At 50.3% G+C, this 21,586-nt stretch overlaps 1 protein-coding gene across 5 annotated transcripts in view; it reads right to left on the reverse strand.

Moving 5' to 3' along the window:
- CYFIP1 (cytoplasmic FMR1 interacting protein 1) overlaps nucleotides 1-21,586 on the reverse strand; it is a 115,454-nt gene that overhangs the window by 63,395 nt on the left and 30,473 nt on the right. For 4 of the 5 annotated variants that reach the window (XM_023197900.1, XM_023197898.1, XM_023197899.1 and 1 more), the window contains 10 exons: nucleotides 18,568-18,690; nucleotides 18,401-18,490; nucleotides 16,241-16,318; nucleotides 15,953-16,054; nucleotides 14,579-14,760; nucleotides 10,222-10,318; nucleotides 10,003-10,131; nucleotides 7,574-7,678; nucleotides 4,302-4,393; nucleotides 3,045-3,162 (listed from right to left, as the gene is read on the reverse strand). In XM_023197900.1, coding sequence (XP_023053668.1) covers nucleotides 3,045-3,162; nucleotides 4,302-4,393; nucleotides 7,574-7,678; nucleotides 10,003-10,131; nucleotides 10,222-10,318; nucleotides 14,579-14,760; nucleotides 15,953-16,054; nucleotides 16,241-16,318; nucleotides 18,401-18,490; nucleotides 18,568-18,684 — 1,110 coding nt within the window. In that variant the 5' untranslated portion in view covers nucleotides 18,685-18,690. The remainder of the gene's footprint in view (nucleotides 1-3,044; nucleotides 3,163-4,301; nucleotides 4,394-7,573; nucleotides 7,679-10,002; nucleotides 10,132-10,221; nucleotides 10,319-14,578; nucleotides 14,761-15,952; nucleotides 16,055-16,240; nucleotides 16,319-18,400; nucleotides 18,491-18,567; nucleotides 18,691-21,586) is intronic. The other variant, XM_023197902.1, reaches the window with a different exon arrangement.

Genomic DNA, 21,586 nt, shown 5'->3' on the forward strand with positions numbered 1-21,586 from the left:
TCACCTTAAAATTGTACTCAGAGGCTGGGTGCGGTGCTTCACGCCTGTAATCCCAGCACTTTGGGAGGCTGAGATGGGACGGGTGGACCACGAGGTCAGGAGATCAAGACCATCCTGGCTAACACAGTGAAACCCCCTCTCTACTAAAAAAATACAAAAAAAAAAAATTAGCCGGGCGTTGTGGCAGGCGCCTCTAGACCCAGCTACTCGGGAGGCTGAGGCAGGAGAATGGCATGAACCCAGGAGTCGGAGCTTGCAGTAAGCCGAGATTGCGCCACTGGGCTCCAGCCTGGGTGACAGAGCAAGACCCTCATCTCACCAAAAAAAAACACAAAAACAAAAAAAACTGTACTCAGAAAAAAACTGATTTGTTACCTTAGACAATGCCAGAGAACCAATTACACTCAGATGCCACCTAAGGATGCTGCAGTCAACAAGACCACATATATGATAGTGGTCCCGTAAAATTATAATGCAGTGGAAAATTCTTACTGCCTAGTGATGTCTTGATGATCCTGACCCTGTGTAGGCCTAGGCTACTGTGTGTATTTAGGTCTTCGTTTTTTTTTTTTTTTTTTTTGAGACGGAGTCTCGCTCTGTCACCTAGGCTGGAGTGCAGTGGCGTGATCTCAGCTCACTGCAAGCTCCGCCTCCCGGGTTTACGCCATTCTCCTGCCTCAGCCTCCGGAGTAGCTGGGACTACAGGCGCCCGCCACCTCGCCCGGCTAGTTTTTGTGTATTTTTTAGTAGAGACAGGGTTTCACCCTGTTAGCCAGGATGGTCTCGATCTCCTGACCTCGTGATCCGCCGGTCTCGGCCTCCCAAAGTGCTGGGATTACAGGCTTGAGCCACCGCGCCCGGCCAGGTCTTCGTTTTTAACGAAAAAGCTCAAAAGGGAAAAAACAAAAACTTCTTAGTAGAAAAATTATTTATAGAATAAGGATATAAAGAAAATATTTTTAGGCCGGGCGCGGTGGCTCAAGCCTGTAATCCCAGCACTTTGGGAGGCCGAGACGGGCGGATCATGAGGTCAGGAGATTGAGACCATCCTGGCTAACACAGTGAAACCCCATCTCTACTAAAAAAAAATACAAAAAACTAGCCGGGCGAGGTGGCAGGCGCCTGTAGTCCCAGCTACTCGGGAGGCTGAGGCAGGAGAACGGCGTGAACCCGGGAGGCGGAGCTTGCAGTGAGCTGAGATCCGGCCACTGCACTCCAGCCTGGGCGACAGAGCCAGACTCCGTCTAAAAAAAAAAAAAAATTTTTTTTGCACAGGTATACAATGTGTTTGTGTTTTAAGCAAAGTGTTATTACAAAAGCCAAAAACTCTTTTTAAAAGTAAAAAGTTTATAAAGTAAAAAAGTTACAGTAAGCTAAGGCTAATTCATTATTAAAGAAAAAAAAGCCTTTTTAAAAATTTAGCACAGGCTGGGCACCGTGGCTCACGCCTGTAATCCTTTGGGAGGCCGAGGCGGGCAGATCACGAGGTCAGGAGATGGAGACCATCCTGGCCAACACGGTGACACCCCGTCTCTACTACAAATACAAAAATTAGCCAGGCATGATGGCAGGCGCCTGTAGGCCCAGCTACTCGGGAGGCTGAGGCAGGAGAATGGCGTGAACCTGGGAGGCGGAGCTTGCAGTGAGCCGAGATCACGCCACTGCACTCCAGCTTGGGCGACAGAGCAAGACTCCATCTCAAAAAAAAAAAAAAAAAAAAAAAACTTTAGCACAGCCTAAGCACACAGTGTTCATAAAGGCCACAGCAGTGCACAGTAATGTCCTAGGCCTACTTGCTGACCACTCACTGACTCACCCAGAACAGCCTCCTTGTCTAACATGCCCAAACACTTGCCAGTGGTCTGTTAGAAGCAGCAGGTACCCCAAGATATCTGGACTACTGGGTTCTTAGTCAGTTTGGTTACATGATGATTGGTAGCCATGGTGGGTGGGGGACACGGGTGCTCATCATCCTGTAGTGGGTGGGGCCAACATCCCCAGAGTTGTCCCCGCTAAGGTTAATGGTCCTCCTGAGGCCCTTGAGGGACTAACCAGATCTGCAAAGCAGCCTGGGTATATGCCCTAAAACCCCGCAGTCCCTGTCGACAATCTGCAGCACAGACATGCCAGCAGCGCTGGCTCGGAGCAAACCTGGGTGAGGAGAATGGGAGTGACCAAAATGCCGATGTGGCAAACCCAGCTGCAAAGCTGGAAGGAACTAAAGAGAAAGCACCTGTGCTCTGCGTCCAACTCCAGGCCCACCTCCTGGACACATGCACCCAGTGCCCCTGGGATGTCTCCTGACAGCCACCCAGAGGTTCCTGCTCACCTCTGGCCTCAGGACTTCTTTCTTTCTAGACTTAAAGGGGCCCCGGGTCAGAATCACCCTGTCTTTTCCCAGCGTCCTCCCTTCTCCAACCATCTTTCGAGCTGCTGGAATCACAGTACTAGACTAGGAAATGCCATTTAATCAATTAATTATCTGGTCTCTGTCCTTTCTCTTGGGATCCCTATGTTTTTCTAAAAAAAAAAAAAGATGCTTTTTGTACAGCTGAACAGAGACAACACTAATTTCACCGCCTTGTCAATTATAATGGGTGCTTTTGAAGTACAGTCATGCACCACATTTGATCAATGACAGCATACAGAATGGTGGTCCCATAAGGTTATAACACCATCTTTTCACTGTACCTTTTCTATGTTTAGATAGATTTAGATACACAAATACGTACCACTGTGTTACAACTACCCAAAGTCTTCAGCATAGCAGCGTGCTCCACGGGTATGCGGCCCAGGAGCCACTGGCTGTGCCCTGCGGCCCAGGTGTGCTGCAGGCTGTACCATCCAGGCTAGCACGAGGACACGATGACGTTCCCACAATGACGAAACTGCCTAACGACACGTCAGAACCTGTCCCTGTCATTATGTGACGTATGATTGTATCTGGTAGTAAACTGTTTTTCAAAGCAATTAAACCTCAAATCTGGGTGCAAACGCACACAGGCGACCCTCGGGTGCCCATGTGGCTCCGGTCGCGGGCCCACCTCGCTGTTGCTGTAGCGCGCCAGCTCCGAAATGAAGCGCATGTGGTCCTCGCGGATCTGGATCATCTGCTCGCAGATGTTGTACTGAGGGCTGCTGCCGGAGGATGTACACGTCCATCTGCGCGGAGAGAAGGCACCCGCGTTACCTGCAGTGGCGCCGGCAGGTCGCGGCACTGGGGCAGCTCAGGATGCCTGGTTTGGCGCCAGAGCCAGATGGCTTTTACATTTTTAAAGGGTTGTTAAAAAAAACAACACAGAATTATCTGATGGAGACCACCTGTGGCCTGTAAAGCCTAAAGTATTTGCTGTCTGCCCTTTACTGAAAAGGTTTCTTGCCCCTGAGACTGAGCTGCAACTTCGTTTGTCAGAATCATGGCTGAATGGTGACTGCAGGTTGGCTACGGGCACAGTGCTTGGCACATCAGTGAAAGCCTCCCCCGAGGCTCTGGTGGCTCTGCAGAGTGCGCAGTGGGGAGGAGTGTCTGCCAGCATCTGCAACTGTGCTGAGGATCTTTATAGTTCTCCACAGAGTAAGATGATACACAGTTTAGGATTTAGGGCCACATTGTCTGCAGATGTCACAGCTGACACACCGTCAGTTTCTTCTTTTTTACTTTGAGGCAGGGTCTTGCTCTGTTGCCCAGGCTGGACTGCAGTGGTGCAATCTCGGTTCACTGCAACCTCCACCTCCCAGACTACTCAAGTGATCCTCCCACCTCAGCCTCCCGAGTAACTGGGACTACAAGCCTGTGCCACCATGCCTGGCTAACATTTGTATTTTTTCATAAAGACGAGGTCTCACTTGTTGCCCAGGCTGGTCTCAAACTCCTGAGTTCAAGAGATCCATCCACCTCGGCCTCCCAAAGTGCTGGGATTATAGGCGTGAACCACTGCCCCCACCCTCTTTTTTTTGTAAGACAACCTTTTTAAACGTAAAGACTATCCCCCAGCACTGTCCAACAGGAAACCCTAGGACGATGAAAATGTTCTGTATCTGTGCTGTCCAACACAGTAGCTACTAACTATTGAACATTTCAAATGTGGCTGCCATAAGGAAATTAAAATTTCAATTGTATTTTTCAATAAACTTAAATGTAACTAGCCACATGTGGCAAAGGCTACAATACTGGACATTCCGTTCCAGGCTGAGAATGTTAACAGTGTTATCTCTAGACAAATAAGCACAACGTTTGAAGAAAACCGCACAATGAGGACACTGCAGAAAGCTCAAACCAGGCAGCTTTTCTCTCCTCCTACCGAGATTTATTTTCCTCGTAGTGGGCGCTGGTCTTGATGTATCTTGCCAGTTCTATTTGCATGTCCCCAAATAGGGGAACCACCTGGAGCTGCTGTATTCAAAGAACAAAAAAAAATAGGGTCATTATGTATGTTTAGTCACCAAATACATAAACACAAGGAAACTGACTAATGCTAATAATTACTTCGGTTTGAATGCTACCTCTGCAAATGATTTACTACAAAAAAACTCTAAGCAACGTCTACATTTGCTTTGAGAGAAACAAAATACAATTTAAAAACCAACATCTATAAAAACTATTCAAATGTTAAAATTAACCTACCAAGTTGCTAGATCCACAGTCATTAAAAAAAAAAAATCAACTGTATTTCTTTTTTTATTTTTATTTTTTATTTTTTGAGACAGAGTCTCACTCTGTTGCCAGGCTGCAGTGCAGTGGCACGATCTCGGGTCACTGCAACCTCCACCTCCAGGATTCAAGTAATTATCCTGCCTCAGCCTCCCGAGGAGCTGGGACTATAGGCGAGCACCACCACGCACAGCTACTTTTTTTTGTATTTTTAGTAGAGACAGGGTTTCACCATCTTGGCCAGGATGGTCTTGATATCTTGACCTCGTGATCCACCTGCCTCGGCCTCCCAAAGTGCTGGGATTACTGGCATAAGCCACCGTGCCCAGGCAACTGCATTTCTATATACCAGCAATAATTAGAATACAAAAACTTAAAGAGACATACTTTGCAATAGCATCCAAAAAAAATATGCATGAGTGAATCTAACAAAAAATGTGCAAGACCTCTAAACAAAAGTACTATCCCAGGCCAGGCGCGGTGGCTCACACCTGGAATCCCAGCACTTTGGGAGGCCGAGGCGGGCGGATCATGAGGTCAGGAGATCGAGACCATCCTGGCTAACACGTGAAACCCCATCTCTACTAAAACAATACAAAAAAAAATTAGCCGGGCGTGGTGGTGGGCACCTGTAGTCCCAGTTACTCAGGAGGCTGAGGCAGGAGAATGGCGTGAACCCGGGAGGTGGAGGTTGCAGTGAGCCGAGTTCGCACCACTGCACTCCAGCCTGGGCGACAGAGCGAGACTCCATCTCAAAAAAAAAAAAAGTACTACCCCAAAAATTCTAGAAAAAGTTCTCAATAAATAGAGAAATAGATCATGTTTGTGCCTAGGAAGGCTTCAAATGTTTTAAATGTCCGTTCTCTCAAAACGGATGTATAATCAATCCCAGTCAATATTCCATAAGAATAAAAATGGCTTTGTAGGGATAGTGTGTATAAATCAGGAAACCAATTCTAAAATGCATTTCCAAAGGTGAAGGGATGGTATCTGAGACTATCTTGAAGGACAAACTGGAAGACACACCCTTCCGGATTAGGAGCTCTTAGAAAGCTACAGCAATTAAGGCAGTGTGGTCCCGGAGCAGGGACGGAGGCTTGCGGACAGGACAGAGAACCTGGACAGAGCCACAGGACCTGAGGAGCAGCACTGCACAACAATGGGCTTTGCAACAAACGGGCAGGCCCAACTGGGGAGCCATACTGAGAAAGATCCAAGGACGCGAAATCCCTACCTCCTACCACGTGCAGAAGTCAGTTCCGGGGGGATTAGGTCTACATGAAAAAGGACACAGCATGCTTCTAGCAGCTAACACAGCAGAAACATCCCATGAGCTGGATGGCTACAAAGACTGATTTAGGTGGACATTAATGAAAAGACTCATATATGGGACTACACTAAAATTATGAACTTCTGTTCAGCAAATGACACCATCGAGAACGCGAAAAGGCTACTGGAGGCGGGGGAGGAAGGGAATGTATTGGTAAAGTTTCAGTTCCAGAGCATCGGTAAGTGCTGAAGACCTCACCTATGGCACGGGAGCTATGCTTAATAACAACGCATTGAATTCTTAAAATATGCTAAAAGAATAGATCTTAAGTGTTCTCATCACAAAACAAAAAAATGATGTGTGAGGTGATGGACATGTTAATTAGCTTGAATTCATCATTTCACTATGTGTATGTGTATCAAAACATCACACTGTACACCATAAACATATACAATTTTTATTTGTCAATTACACCTCAATAAAGCTGGGAAAAAGTGAAAGGGTAAGCCTCTTAGGGGAGAATACATGTACATTAAAACGTAAGGCCAGGTGCAGTGGCTCAGGCCCGTTAATCTCAGCACTTTGAGAGGCTAGGACTGGAGGACTGCTTGAGGCCAGGAGTTCGAGACCAGCCTGGGCAACATAGGAAGACCTCGTTGCCACTAAAAGTTTAAAAACTAGCCAGGTGTGATGGCAAGTGCCTGTAGTCCCAGCTACTTGAGAGGCTGAGGTGGGAGGAATCACCAAGTCCTGCTACACTCCAGCCTGGATGACAGAGCAAGAGCCTGTCTCAAAAACAAAACAAAACAAGCAAAAAAACTCACTTGTGCCCAACAAAGGACATGTATCCAGAATATATAAAGAAGTATAAATCAATAGGGAAAAAAGAGCAGAAGACTTGAAGTGGCACATCACAAAGGGAATGTGCTAAGAACATGGAAAGCCATCAAGGAAACATGAACTAAACTACAAGGAAACACTAGCCATTACAATCCCAATGATGTACGCATCCTCAGGATGTCCCCCAACCCCAAAAGAGACAGTGCTAAGTACTAACAAGGATGTGGCACCCCCAGAGCGTTCTCTCACTGCTGATGGGAACGCAGATCAGGACAGCTATGCTGGAAAGTCATCAGGCCACAGATAACTACTAACACTGAAAACAGATACGCCCTGTGACCTCCGGTCCCTCTCCTGGGTATGCACCTAACAGAGTAGAGTCTACCAGAGCTGCACTGTTTGGACTCATCAAAACCCGGGAACATCCAAGAGCCCGCCAGCATCGGAATGGGTAAAGTTACGGTGTAGTCATAAGATAGAAAACTACACCACAACCGAAAGCTATGAGCTATAGTTATGGGCTTCCTCCAGGATGCACCTAACAAACAAGAAGCTGGTGACAGCAGCCGGACACAGGAGAGTAAAATAGCACAATTCCATCTGTATAAAACTCCACCCAGGCAAAACCAGCACCGGGCAGAAGGAAAGAGAAAGCGCTGTCGCCTCTGCAGACAGGAGAACGTGTGTGGCCCAGACTCCAGCCAGCCCCAGCATTTCCTGATATAGATCACGGTCACACAGGGGCTCACTTCCCCAAAATTCACACTGCACACAAATCAATAAAAACACTGATCTAAAACCACGTAACTCACCTTGAAGTACTTGTCAATTTTGGATAAGTTTATTCTTTTCTTGGCATCTAACTTATAGATGTTACTGACACTCCCATCCATCAGGTACAGACCAAATCCCATGACCTGAAAAGCCACAAAATTAATGATGCAATAAAGCTCACAACTGCAAATTTAATTACCCGTAACGACTTACACTGTTACAGCTGATGATTTCAAAGGCACAATTTGAAATATATCTCAAAGATCTATCTTTCGGCTGCTTGTCTGGTGCTTGAAATGCATCATTTTATCCTCAGTGAAACTGCTACAAAGTGGGGCTGGGCTTCCAGGTCAGTTGCTAAAAGCGGAAAAAACAAATCCTCTACCCTAAACTCACACAAGCCGTAGGGCTATTCTAGGGCTATTAAGTTGGTGTAAAAGTAATTGCGGTTTTTCTGCCATTAAAAGTAATGTCCAGGCCGGGCGCGGTGGCTCAAGCCTGTAATCCCAGCACTTTGGGAGGCCGAGAAGGGCGGATCACGAGGTCAGGAGATCGAGACCATCCTGGCTAACACGGTGAAACCCCGTCTCTACTAAAAAATACAAAAAACTAGCCGGGCGTGGTGGCAGGTGCCTGTAGTCCCAGCTACTCGCAACGCTGAGGCAAGAGAATGGCCTAAACCTGGGAGGTGGAGCTTGCAGTGAGCTGAGATCCGGCCACTGCACTCCAGCCTGGGTGACAGAGCGAGGCTCCATCTCAAAAAAAAAAAAAAAAGAAAAAGAAAAAAAAAGTAATGTCCAATATGCAGTCACATGTAACCAGTTACGTTTCGGTGTATGCAAACTAAAAATTTTTTTTTTTTTTTTTTTTTTTGAGACAGAGTCCCACTCTGTCACCCAGGCCGGAGTGCAGTGGTGCCATCTCAGCTCAGTGCAACCTCTGCCTCCCAGGTTCAAGTGATTCTCCTGCCTCAGCCTCCCAAGTAGCTGGGATTACAGGCACCCATGACCACCACGCCTGGCTAATGGTTTTTGTATTTTCAGTAGAGATGGGGTTTCACCATGTTGGTCAGGCTGGTGTAGAACTCTTGACCTCAAGTGATCCACCCACTTCAACTCCCAAAGTGCTAGGATTACAGGCATGAGCCACTGTGCCTGGTCACAAACTAAAAATTCTGAATGTGGAGTAGCCACCTGCACACTCCAGTGCTCCATAAGACCTGGTGGCCACGGCTCCCACACCAGCTGGTGCAGACACAAAGTTTCTGCTGTCACAAAGCACTCCATAGACAGGGCTCCTTCAGCCCTGAGTGCCTCCCAGTGCTCTCCTACTCAGGAGGAGGCCAGGGGCTGGGCTGGTGGGACACCCAGCAAAGGGTCCCCCAAGGCCATCCTGCAGAGGTAGAGAGCAGAGCAAAGGGAGCAGCGGAACTGCCGACCACCTTTCCCATGAGAAACACAGATGGAAACCTTCCTCGTTTGAACAGAATAATAAAGAATATGGTGAACCAACAAAAGGCTACTTTAATTATGGTGACACAAGGTATCAGAGTCCCAGGAATCACATGCTTGACAAGCAGAATCTTGGATAACTTCTGTCACAAAGCAGCTTAAAGGCTGGGCGTGGTGGCTTAGGCCTGTAATCCCAGCACTTTGCGGGGGGAGGGGACAAGCCAAGAAGATTGCTTGAGCCCAGGAGTTCAAGGCCAGCCTGGGCAGCAAAGTGAGATCTCATATCTACAACAATTCAAAAACTTAGCTGGGCATTGGTGCAAGTGCCTGTGGCCCCAGTTACTCAGGAGCCTGAGGCAGAAAGATCACTTGAGCCAAGGAGGTCGAGGCTACAGTGAGCTGTGTCCACACCACTGTACTCCAGCCTGGGTGACAGAGCAAGACCCTGTCTCAAGAAAAAAAAAAAGGCTGGGCACAGTGGCTCAAGCTTGTATTCACAGAGCTTTGGGAGGCTGAGGCAGGAGGGTCACTTGAGCCCAGGAGTTGGAGAATAGCCTGTACAACATGGCAATTTTCTCCCTCTACAAAAATTTAAAGATTAGCCAGGCGTGGTGGTGCGCACCTGTAGTCCCAGCTACTTTGGAGGCCAAGGTGGGAGGACCACTTGAGCCCAGGAGGCTGAGGATACAGTGAGCTGTGATCATACCACTGTACTCCAGCCTGGGCAAGAGCAACACCCTGCCTCAAAAATAAAACAAAAAGCAGCTTAATGCTGATGGAATCCTTGAGCCAGACATCCTGGCCAGCACCTTCTCCCAGGGTCAGTGTGTGACACTTGTGGGGTGTGCTGAGAGCCTGTTGTGCAGGCTGTGTGCAAGGGCAGAACGCTGTTCACACACAAGACAACGTGCAAGTAAGACACAGCTGTCAAAAGGATTCTAGATAAAGCACAGCCTATCGACAAGAGAAAGGCTGTCCCTCGGCAGTGCCACAGGCTCGCGTCCCCACACACGTACTTTGAGAAGCATGTGTTTCTCACTGGGTGTCAAATACATCCTGTTCTCGTAGTAATCCACACACAGATTCACGATGTCTGCCAGGAGCTCTTCGTAGCCAGAAATCACTTCGAGCTGCTGCTGCAGAGACTGAAACACAGAGCAAGAGACTCACGCACGGGCCTGGCGCCCGGCCAGCGGCTCGGCCCATCCACCCGAGTGTGCAAATACCAGCCTTACCTGTGTGATCTTGTTGTGATTGGCCAGGAACATGGACAGATTCTGTGATTCCTGGATGGACTGTGGATCTGCCATTTTACGTAAAAATTGAGCGGCCCTTTGAAAACAAGAAGAGTTCATCCCAAAATGCACCAATGTGCCACGTAAAAAAATAAAAAAATAGGTCAGGCGCGGTGGCTCAAGCCTGTAATCCCAGCGCTTTGGGAGGCCGAGACGGGCGGATCATGAGGTCAGGAGATCGAGACCATCCTGGCTAACACGGTGAAACCCCGTCTCTACTAAAAATACAAAAAACTAGCCGGGCGAGGTGGCGGGCGCCTGTAGTCCCAGCTACTCGGGAGGCTGAGGCAGGAGAATGGCGTAAACCCGGGAGGCGGAGCTTGCAGTGAGCTGAGATCCGGCCACTGCACTCCAGCCTGGGCGACAGAGCAAGACTCTGTCTCAAAAAAAATAAATAAATAAAATAAAAAATAAAAAAATAAAAGCCTGGTTCGAGTGGGATCCCTTTCCTCTACAGTCATCTGCAGAAATGTGGGTCAATCTCAGACGCCGGCGATGACTGCAGCCTTTTCAGGCGTCTCCGGCCCTGCACTCCAGGTCAGTCTTCTGCCAACTTAGACGTGTCTTGCACAGCTGGGGACAGCTCTCCACCCTGCTGGTCACAGCCGATGGGCTTCCTGCAGGGTCCCTGCACCCTGGTCTCTGCCCTTCACTGGTGGACACCCACCTCATCTAGGGGGCACAGGGCTGCTGGACCCCGAGTCTAAGAAGGGCCGCTGCCATCTCCGTGACTCCCACAAGCCCTGCCATGAAGACGGCCAGCACTGCTGAGGTTCTCTGCTGGGAACCCTCTGGACCACACCTCCCCAGGCCACCTCAGGGACCACTGGTACCCAAAGTCCTGGGACAGAGCCCTGGCCTGCCACCAGTTGGTAGCTACACCCGTACATGAGGCCCAACATACAATACCACAAGGCCATGCTGAGCCCGCGAGGTCTGGCAGAGCAGGGTGAAGGTGGGGTGTGAGGATTCCCATCATCTAGGGCTGTCCTCCCAGAAAGTTCAGTGGAAACGGCCCACACAAGCATACGTCTGTGCAACCCAGAGCCTTGGGGCTTTAGCTTTAAAAGTCACCATGGCAAAGACTGATGACCTACCCCAACATTCACTTCCTCCCCTTCCCCCTTAGGAACGAGCCCCGCATTTCCGTGGAACACACGTTCCAGGGAGCCTCACACATTCCGTGTGCCTCGCCTACCCTGCAGCTGGCTGTGGTCACGTGACCAAGGACTGGGGCCGTGAGACATAATGCAAGACACTGACAGGCACTCCAAAGTTTACTCATAAGGGAGCATGGCGCCCATCTTTCCTCGTTTCTGCCTGCTGACGGGAATGCAGAAATGACAGCTGGAGCTTAAGCAACCATCTAGAACCAGGAGGCAACACCTGAAGCAGAGCAGCAGGCCAACAGGAGCCTTGAGTCCTGAACGCCGGAGAGCCTGCAATCAGCTGCAGACCACCTAATTCAGGACTTTTCAGGAGACAGAGAAATAAACTGCAATCTTCTCAAAGCCACTGTTACTTCACTGGGTTCTAAACAATTGCATACAGTTAAACCTAATATTAACTGATACAGTAACATTCCTTGGCTTTTTTTTTTTTTTTTTTTTGAGACGGAGTCTGGCTCTGTCACCCAGGCTGAAGTGTAGTGGCCGGATCCTGGCTCACTGCAAGCTCTGCCTCCCGAGTTCACACCATTCTCCTGCCTCAGCCTCCCAAGTAGCTGGGACTACAGGCGCCCGCCACCTCGCCCGGCTAGTTTTTTGTATTTTTTAGTAGAGACGGGGTTTCACCATGTTAGCCAGGATGGTCTCGATCTCCTGACCTTGTGATCCGCCCATCTTGGCCTCCCAAAGTGCTGGGATTACAGGCTTGAGCCACCGCGCCCGGCCCATTCCTTGGCTTTTTAAACATGTTTCCGGGCCGGACATGGTGGCTCACTTGAGGTCAGGAGTTCAACACCAGCCTGGCCAACATGGTGAAACCCCATCTCTACTAAAAATACAAAAATTAGCCAGGTGTGGTGGCTCACGCCTGTAATCCCAACTACTCGGGAGGCTGACGCAGGAGAACTGCTTGAATCCAGGAGAGGCAGAGGTTGCAGTGAGCCGAGATTGCGCCTCTGCACTCCAGCCTGGGCCAGTGAGACTCTGCCTCAAAACAAGCAAACAACAACAAAAACATGTTTCCTTTTTCTTTTTAAATAGACAAAGGGTCTCACTCTGTCACCCAGGCTGGAGTATAGTGGTACAATCACAGCTCACTGCAGCCTCGACCTCCTGGGCTCAAGTGATTCTCCAGCCTCAGCCTCCCCAGTAGCTGGGACCACAGGTTCACACCACCACACCCAGCTAGTTTTTTTTGCTTTTGTTTTCTTAGAGATGGGGTCTTGCTATGTTACCCAGGCTAGTCTCAAATTCCTGGGCTCAAGTGATCCTTCTGCCTCAGCCTCTCAAGGTGCTGAGATTACAGGTGTGAGCCATCACACCTGGCCACGTTTGCTTTATTGATTTGAGTAGCCGCTGAGGCGGCAGGTGAGGAGACTAAGGAAACGGTCAAGGATACTGTTTTCTATTTTCCTCAAGCCTCACCATAACCATACGAGTTATCTTGGCATTGGCACTTAGAAGAGGTTATACTAGTAGCTACCAGCAGGTGCCAAAAGAGCTAGGTGTGTGTGTGTGTGTGTGTGGTGGGGGTCTCGGGAGGGATCGGGGTGATGGACTGGGAGGGTGAACCAACAGGGGTCCCAGACAGAGGTCAGAGGAAGAGGCAACAGGAAGAGCTACGGAGCTGGCCCAGGCCCACTCTCTGGTGCTCAGGGGAACCTGGAGGTGGTGAAGACACTGGGGAAGGGGCTGCTGGAGGGGAAACCCTCCTTCCCCCAGCTTTGCACACAGCAGCCCCATCTGTAAACTGTTTTACAGAACAGGCTTTAGAATAAAGGTGCTGGTGCTAAAAGGAAAAAAAAAAACAACCCACAACTTTTAAATACTTTTAAATGTTGAAAACCACTGATGCTGGCCACCTCCCCATTTCCCTGACAAAGCCAAAACGGCAGCTGCTGAGAAGGCTGCTTAAAATCACACAGCAACTGGATTGTGCGGCTGGGACCAGGACGCCACTGCGACCGGTGAGCCTCAATGTTGGAATCCCACGGATGCTGTCATCAAACAGGGACCATTCAGGCTTCCGCCCCAAGAGGGGCTCACAGTCCACTCCCGAGACCCTTCTCTAGTTCTGAAGATCTAGGCTTCTGTGCAGAGCTGACGATTTTCGGTGATAAATGGAACACTGCCTTATTTCACATGAATGAGGCTTAAATTCTGCCTGACCCAGCTCGACTCCTACTGCTGCCTCATTCTGTCCCAAGTGGGGTTTTTTCTTTTTATAAAGACATAACAACAGTTGTATGATTTAAAATGCAACATAACTAGAGCATATTCAGATGCAAAGTAAGGTCTCTTCGAATTTAATTTTAGAGCTAAGATGCCTTACTTACTAGAGGAAATTGAAATTAGCATCTCTCATTCCAGCAAAACATGTCTTCAAAAGCACCGGGCACGAATGAAGCAGAGCATCAGGAGACAGCACTGTGTGTCCCCGAACGCCTGTCTGCCACCCACCACCCCACAATCCTCCGGAAGCACACACCGGGCCATGCCCGCCTCTTCCACTCCTCCTGCCAGTCTCTCCAGAGGCCAGCTTCTCCAGAAGTTCTCTACATCCAAAAAGAAAACCGCCAGGGAGAGGACCCGGAAGTGCAGTGTGACCCCAAGACACCCTGTGACTGTGCATGGGCTACATCTGCACGTTGCTGGATGGTGCTCGGGTGCCGGGGACCCCCAGCGGTGAGAGACCGGCACCGAGGACTGCAGCCCCAATGCCCAAGGTGGGCTGCAGAGGCCACCTGCCCCTTGCCAAGATGCTCCCTGAGCCAGATGCCTGTGCTCTGTGAGCTAGGCCTACATCTTGTGCACGTCTGTCTGCCCAGGGGCGCGAAGGTCCTCCGTGACATCTGAGGACAGCCAGGGCACTAAGAGTCCGTGACATCTGAGGACAGCCAGGGCACTAAGAGTCTGCTCTGGCTTTGCAAAGCCATGCTATGCACTTACCTGCTGGCTCCCCTCGCTTGATCCCTCAGAGCAGGTGCTCCCACAGCCCTGACACTGAGAAGTAGCTGCTGCCTAGCAGAAGTGACGACTTCAGCACACACAGACACACACCCGCTACGCACAAGGCAGGCCACTGAGCTGCGCGCTCAGGAAGGCCCGTGGCGCACGGGGCCGGTACTCACCTCTTGTATGCGGAGTGGTCGTTCTTCACGCTGCACTTCATGTTCTTCAGCTCGTCCAGCACAGCGAACATGTTGATGAATTTGCCCAGTGTGATCAGGTAGGCTTCTGACACAAAGTCCTTCCTCCTCTCGGCGTGGCAGAGGCGCCTCACCTCCCCGCAGAAACGCTCAATGGCGTTTCTCTGTGCCGAGGAAGCAGGAGGGCAGAAAGCTGCAGGTCAGTGAGGAGCCAAGCCCATGTCCCTGCTTCAAGCACCTGCAGTCACTGCTCCTTGATGAGAAAAGATCTGCCCCGTGCGGCTTCGGGCCCAGGTGTTTACAATGTGGGCAGCCAGACTCCCCTCCTGAAAGCAGCTCCCACGGCCTGCTCTGCAACATCATTACTTGTTTTGCACTTTACCAACTACATCACTAAAGGAATAACATCTTGCTGTATTCCAGCAAAATTACTGAGCAAAATGCTCCAAGAAAACGTCTGTAAAATTCAGACGTTCTAACTTTCAGAAGTGAAAAGTGGAAGAGATTTTTTTCCTCTTGGTAACTTTCAAGGTAAAATGAAAATTAATCTCCTAGTTAGTTCCATCTCCTCCCTCTGCTAATGGACATCATCATAAAAAATCTGGATGTTTCCAAAATACTTCTTTAAAAAGCAGCAGGCCCCTTTCATGTGGCTGCTTCTTGCCTAATCAAGGCCAGGGCGAGGACCATCAGGAATGGACAGTCAGGCTGAGGCTAACAGCAAGAAAATACCTGAAAGACCAGATGAATCAAAAGTACAAACTGACCAGGTGCGGTGGCTCACGCCTGTAATCCCAGCACTTTGGGAGGCCAAGATGGGCGGATCACCTGAGGTCAGGAGTTCAAGACCAGCCTGGCCAACATGGTGAAACCCTGTCTCCACTAAAAATACAAAAATTAGCCAGGCATGGTGGCAGAGGCACCTGTAATCCCAGCTACTTGGGAGGCTGAGGCAGGAGAATCACTTGAACCTGGGAGGCAGTGGTTGCAGTGAGCCAAGATTGCACCATTGTACTCCAGCCTGGGCGACAGAGCAAGACTCTGTCTCAAAAAAGAAAGTACAAACTGGCAGAAAGTCAAAGCAGTGTACTGGAAGCTGACAAAAAGCAGGCTCCGTGAAGGAAACACGAAACCACTCGGAGAGAACTCTGAGAAACACAAAAGGAGCACTGATTCCGAAAGGGCGTGAGAAACTTTAGACTGTCAAAGGCTTGGTCCGTTTTGTCTCAGAAACTGGTTGCTTTAATTTGCAGGCACTCTGTTCAGGGTGTTCACAGTGACGGCGATGGGTAGGAAGGTGTCAGCAACCCACCCCTCAGCGTTACACCCCCAAGATAGGGATTTTTGCCATTTTACCTGGAAGTACATAAAATTCATCAGTTTTGTGACCTCAGGCTCCAGAACCTCCACGGTTTTCTCGTAAATTTCCACTCTGTTAGGCTGCTCGTTACATTTCACCTGGAATAAAGAAACAAGGATGACCTAACAGGCTTCGATCCAGCCAGAAGCAGCCGCTGGGCCCCTAGAGCTGGTAATCCCGCCCTGCTGTGGGGTGAGACCTGGGAGGAGAGTGGGCCAGGCATTGCAGGGGCGGGGCGGGGCCTGGCAGGGTGTGGGGAGGGAAGAGACAGGTGAGCGGGGCACCTGTGGGATGGCCCGGGAGCAGCTCCTCCAGGTGTACAGCATGACAGCATATTCTTGGCCCTCCTCCAGCATCTCGTTCTGCAACGGAACACAGGGCAAATCAAAGGCAGGAGGGGGAACTAGCGTGAAAAGCAGATGCCAGTTGCTAAAATCTAGACAAAGCACCATGAACTATCCTAAGCACTGTGGCCTGTGTGCCAAGAGACAGCTGCCGAGAAGCTAGTAACGCTGAGGTGCGGCGCTGGGGGCCACAATGACCACCCAAAACACCCCAGGGCTTCTGCAGGCGAGAGGGGTGTCAGTGACATGCAGGCATCTCTGAGGTGTGCCACAGGCATTACACCTTGGCTCCACCCAGCCCGAAACAATCGCTGGCCATGAGACCTGCAGTTGGGAGCATAGAGGAAGGGCTCAGGGCAGACGCCCTGTCCAGTGTGAGCACACACAGGATCCCCATGGCCTCCCTCCTCACCGGCTCACAGGGCCTCCCAGTCCCAGAGAGGACTAGAGGCAGGGCTGCCCCAGGTGTGCAGGAGGAATAGCTAGGATTTCATAGTTTAGATTTTTAGCACTTAAAATCTAGGTAGAGAGTCCATGGGAAGAGGACTGTCATCGCTGCTATAAAACTGCTTTTGCTTTCTACTCTTTAACATCCTTTCCTTCGGTAAAAATCAAATAGATGCTCTTAAATCTAGCCTATATTTAGAGAGATGTTCATCACAGCTTTTTTTTTTTTTTTTTTGAGACGAGTCTCACTCTGTCACCCAGACTGGAGTGCAGTGGTGCAATTTCAGCTCATTGCAACCTCCACCTCCTGGGTTCAAGCAATTCTCTTGCCTCAGCCTCCCGAGTAGCTGGGATTACAGGCGTGCACCACCATGCCCAGTTAGTGTTTGTATTTTTTGTTTTCAGTAGAGACAGGGTTTCATCCCTCTGGCCAGGCTGGTCTCGAACTCCTGACCTTAGGTGATCTGCCCACTATGGTCTCCCAAAATGCTGGGATTACAGGTGTGAGCCACTGCGCCCAGCCTACAGCATTTTTTTTTTTTTTTATATGACATAAAAGAAGAAGTAAATGTGCAAAAATAGTTGAATTGTGGACATTTACGAAATGGTGTATATAGCCATTAAGGATTGCTTTCTCTAGCACATTTGCATGGCATGAAAATATTCTTGTCCAGGTGCAGCGGCTCAGGCCTGTAATCCCAGTACTTTGGGAGGCTGGGTGGGCAGATTCCTTGAGTCCAGGAATTCGAGACCAGCCTAGGCAACATAGTAAGACCTGCTTTTACAAAAAATACAAAAAAGTAGCTGGGAGTGGTGGTGTGTGACTGTAGTCCCAGGTACTCAGGAGGCTGAGGTGGAAAGACTGCTTGAGCCCGGGAGGTTGAGGCTGTAGTGAGCCCTAATCACGCCACTGCACTCTAGCCTGGGCAACCTGAGTCAGACCCTATCTCAAAAAAAGAAAAGAAAAGAAAAGAAAAAATGTTCATGAGATCATTAAAATGCAGAACTAGCTGGGTGTGGTGGCTCATGCCTATGATCCCAGCACTTTGGGAGGCTGAGGTGGGCAGATCATCTGAGGTCAGGAGTTCGAGACCAGCCCGGCCAACATGGTAAAACCCTGTCTCTACTAAAAATACAAAAATTAGCTGGGCGTGGTGGTGGGCACCAGTAGTTCCAGCTACTCGGGAGGCTGAGGCACAAGAACTGCTTGAACCTGGGAGGCAGAGGTTTCAGTGAACCAAGATCACGCCACTGCACTCAAGCCTGGGTGGCAGCGCAAGACTGTCTCAAAAAAAAAAAAGCAGAACTATAATAACAATGCAGTTCATTTATAAATCTGAATCTCATATGCGCGCATACCTGGTGTACGTGGGTGCAGATCTGGAGAGGGAAAGAGCATTAACAGGGCAGGGGTGCCCTCGAAACGCTGACAAAGGTTTTCTCTGGGCCAGAGACACTGAATTTTCAGAAAGAGCATGTATTGTTTTGATACTAAGAAAAACAAAGACTATCCTAAAAATATAAGGCATTTCATTCATTTTCTACTCTTTTTCCTTACTGCATAGTCTATTGGGATAATACCAAAAAGTATATATCTGCCCTTCACACGCACCCTTCCCTGCAGAGAGAGACAAAGACGCACAGCAACATTACCATGCTAGAGTGGACGGTAGCTTGCTCGATGTATCTTGCGATGCCAGTAACAAATGCATTTCTGTCTTCAAAGTTAGTGTTGAAATTTGGCTGAAAGAAAGGAAGAGAAAAACCGTCACGTGGGGTCGGAGCACAGGCTGTACACCCCGCAGCTGCTGGGCACCCACCTGGTAGAGCAGTGAGGATGGCGGGGGCTCGATGCAGGGCTGCTGGTCGGGCAGGGGCAGCTCCTCCAGGAGGTCCACATTGGACAGCGCGTCCTCCAGAGTCACCTGGGCTGCCATCCTGGGCTGGAACAACACACAGGGACCCCTGTTCTGTGAGGGGGGGGGGCAGCCGACAAGCTTCGAGGTGGGGTACCCAGGCCTGTGGGGGGGGACAGCCGACCAGCTTCGAGGTGGGGTACCCAGGCCTGTGGGGAGGGGGGCAGCCGACCAGCTTCGAGGTGGGGTACCCAGGCCTGTGAGGAAGAGGAGGAGGGGGGCAGCCGACCAGCTTCGAGGTGGGGTACCCAGGCCTCTAACCCCTTCCCGCTCTCCTGAGGGCACTGGGGATGGCTGCCGCGGGCACGATCAGTCCTTGGGAGTCGCGTGTCTTTCTCAGGGCACGCGGGCCGGCGGGCTGGGAGGCCCTGTGGAGCTTCTCCTTTCGCACTCGCTGAGAACAGGCTCTCCTGGCCTCCAGGAGGGTCACAGTGTGGGGGACATGGCTCCCACCACCCTCCCCACCACGGGGGCCGCCGTCCTGAGTTGCTGGTGCTGAGGACTCTCTGGAGGGTCTGACAACCCGCTCCCAGCGCTGGAGCGGCAGTGCCTCTCCAACACCACATCTGCCCAGCAGACCCTCCCTGAATGCAGCCTCCTCCCAGGTGGTGCCTCTCAACACACTAGGGCCTGACATGGAAAAGACGAGCTCCCTGACACCCAACACCAGCTGTCTAGCTGCACAGACAGGCTGAGATTACAAGGAGTACGGGGCTGCCGCCGGGGACAGAAAGTGCCACAGCACAGCTGGAGCAGAGGTACGGAAATGAAGGCAGACATCGTCTAAGCACACCTTCAGTGCCAGGTTCGGGGGGGGGAGGGCAATCTGCCTTCTGCTGATTCTGCTTCAGTCTCAAGGGTACTCAGGAGCAGCTCTGCCCCGGGATAGGACCAGGGGCAGCTGAGCGGCATTCTATGAAGGAAAGCTGCAGGTGGCCTGGAGGAGACACTGAACAGAAGGAGCCCCAAATCCCTCCTCCAGCACCAGGGCGGGCGTGGAGGCACAGCAGGACAGGCAGCTGGTCCCGGTGCCCTGGCTGAGGGTGGAGAAGGGAAGCTCCAGGGACCCAGGAAGCCCCAGTGGCCGTGTGGAGAGGAAGCAGCTCCGAAGAGCCAGCCGACAAAACTGCTCACAAGCTTCAAGCCCATCCTCAAGCTGCAGGGGTGTGGATCTGATCCTCTTCACACCCCAAACCCCCAGACCACAGCCAGACGGCCACCAGCGGCACACGGAGGACAGGTCCAAGTGGCCGTGCAGGGGGCTGTGAACAGAATCGACACGGAGCTGCCATCCACGGAAGGCAAGTCAGAACCACAGCCCGAGTCTGCTCAGGGTGTTTGCTTACTCAAATCCAAATATCCACATCCTCCTCGGCTTTTAACAAGACCCAGATCTCACATCATAACATCCAGCCATCCACTTACAGTCCGCATGCTCAGCACACAAAGAACGAGGAACGTCTGTGCTCCTACAGGAAAAGACAGTCAACAGATCCCAAAATAACACAGGTGTTGCAGTTATCCGCCCGACTTTAAAGCAACTACCGTGCCATGAAAGGCTCTAACAATCGTAACACTCCCAAACTGAATGAAAAAATGGAAATCAGCAACAGGCAAACAAAAGCAAGATGTAAAGAAGAACCAAATGGAAATTTCAAAACTAAAAGACACACTACTGAAATGTTAAAAAAAAAAAAAATCAGGAAAGATTCGGTGAAGTTGAAGATGGAGCAATGTAAGTTTTCTCATCTGAATACCAGAGAGAAAAAAGACTGAAAAAATTTGGGGGACCTTCGGGACAAGAGGAAAGGTCTAAACGTCTGTGTCATGAGAGTGGCAAAGGAAAAGGGGAAAGCAAGCAGGGATGAAAAACAGCTGAAAAAAATGACAGAAAACACCCTGAATTTGGAGAAAGTCTTTTGCCTGCAGATTCAAGAAGCTCAATGGATCCCAAACAAGACAAACTCAAGAAATCCACACCCAAGCCGGGCGCGGTGGCTCAAGCCTGTCATCCCAGCACTTTGGGAGGCCGAGGCGGGCGGATCACGAGGTCAGGAGATCGAGACCATCCTGGCTAACACGGTGAAACCCCGTCTCTACTAAAAAATACAAAAAATTAGCCGGGCAAGGTGGCGGGCGCCTGTAGTCCCAGCTACTCCGGAGGCTGAGGCAGGAGAATGGCGGGAACCCGGGAGGTGGAGTTTGCAGTGAGCTGAGATCTGGCCACTGCACTCCAGCCTGGGTGACAGAGCAAGACTCCGTCTCAAAAAAAAAAAAAAAAAAAAGAAAGAAATCCACACCCAGACACATCACGGTCAAACTGCTGAAAACTAAAGATAAAGGAAAACGGATCTTGAAAACAGCAGGAGAAACATGACACCCGGCAGAGTGCAGAGCCGCGGATTTCTCCTGGGGCACCAGGCAGGCCGGAGGGTGCGCACAATGTGCCTAGCCTAAAGCGGGGAGGTGCCAACTCGGGATCCTCCCTCAAGGCGGGAATGCGTCTTCCAGAAGGAAGGTGAAGCCAGGACGTGGGCAGAGGAGGAAAACAGAGAACACGCCAGCCAGGCCTGCGGTTCAGGCTGACAGGAAGGGAGGTGGAACCACGAAGCAGAGGCAGTAGGCAGGGAAAGCAGCGAGGGCGCAGGACACACAACGACCCCATAGCTCTTCCAAAGTGCTTGGCGGTCAAAAGCAAAAATCAAAGTACTGTCTAATGGGCCCTCCAGTGTACGTGAGTGTAAATTACACAAATATGTAACATGTAAATTATAAACTATTTCTAGGTATATAATTGTATAAATCCTATAAACAAGACAACTGTAACATAAAAGGAAGAGGGTAAACCTGGATGGGGTAAGATTTCTATGTCCCACTGGAAGTAGTGAAAAGCAGACTTTTCAGATCCTAAGCAGAATGTGAA

Source organism: Piliocolobus tephrosceles, chromosome 6 (genome assembly GCF_002776525.5).
Source record: "Piliocolobus tephrosceles isolate RC106 chromosome 6, ASM277652v3, whole genome shotgun sequence".
NCBI classification, from domain to species: Eukaryota; Metazoa; Chordata; class Mammalia; order Primates; family Cercopithecidae; genus Piliocolobus; species Piliocolobus tephrosceles.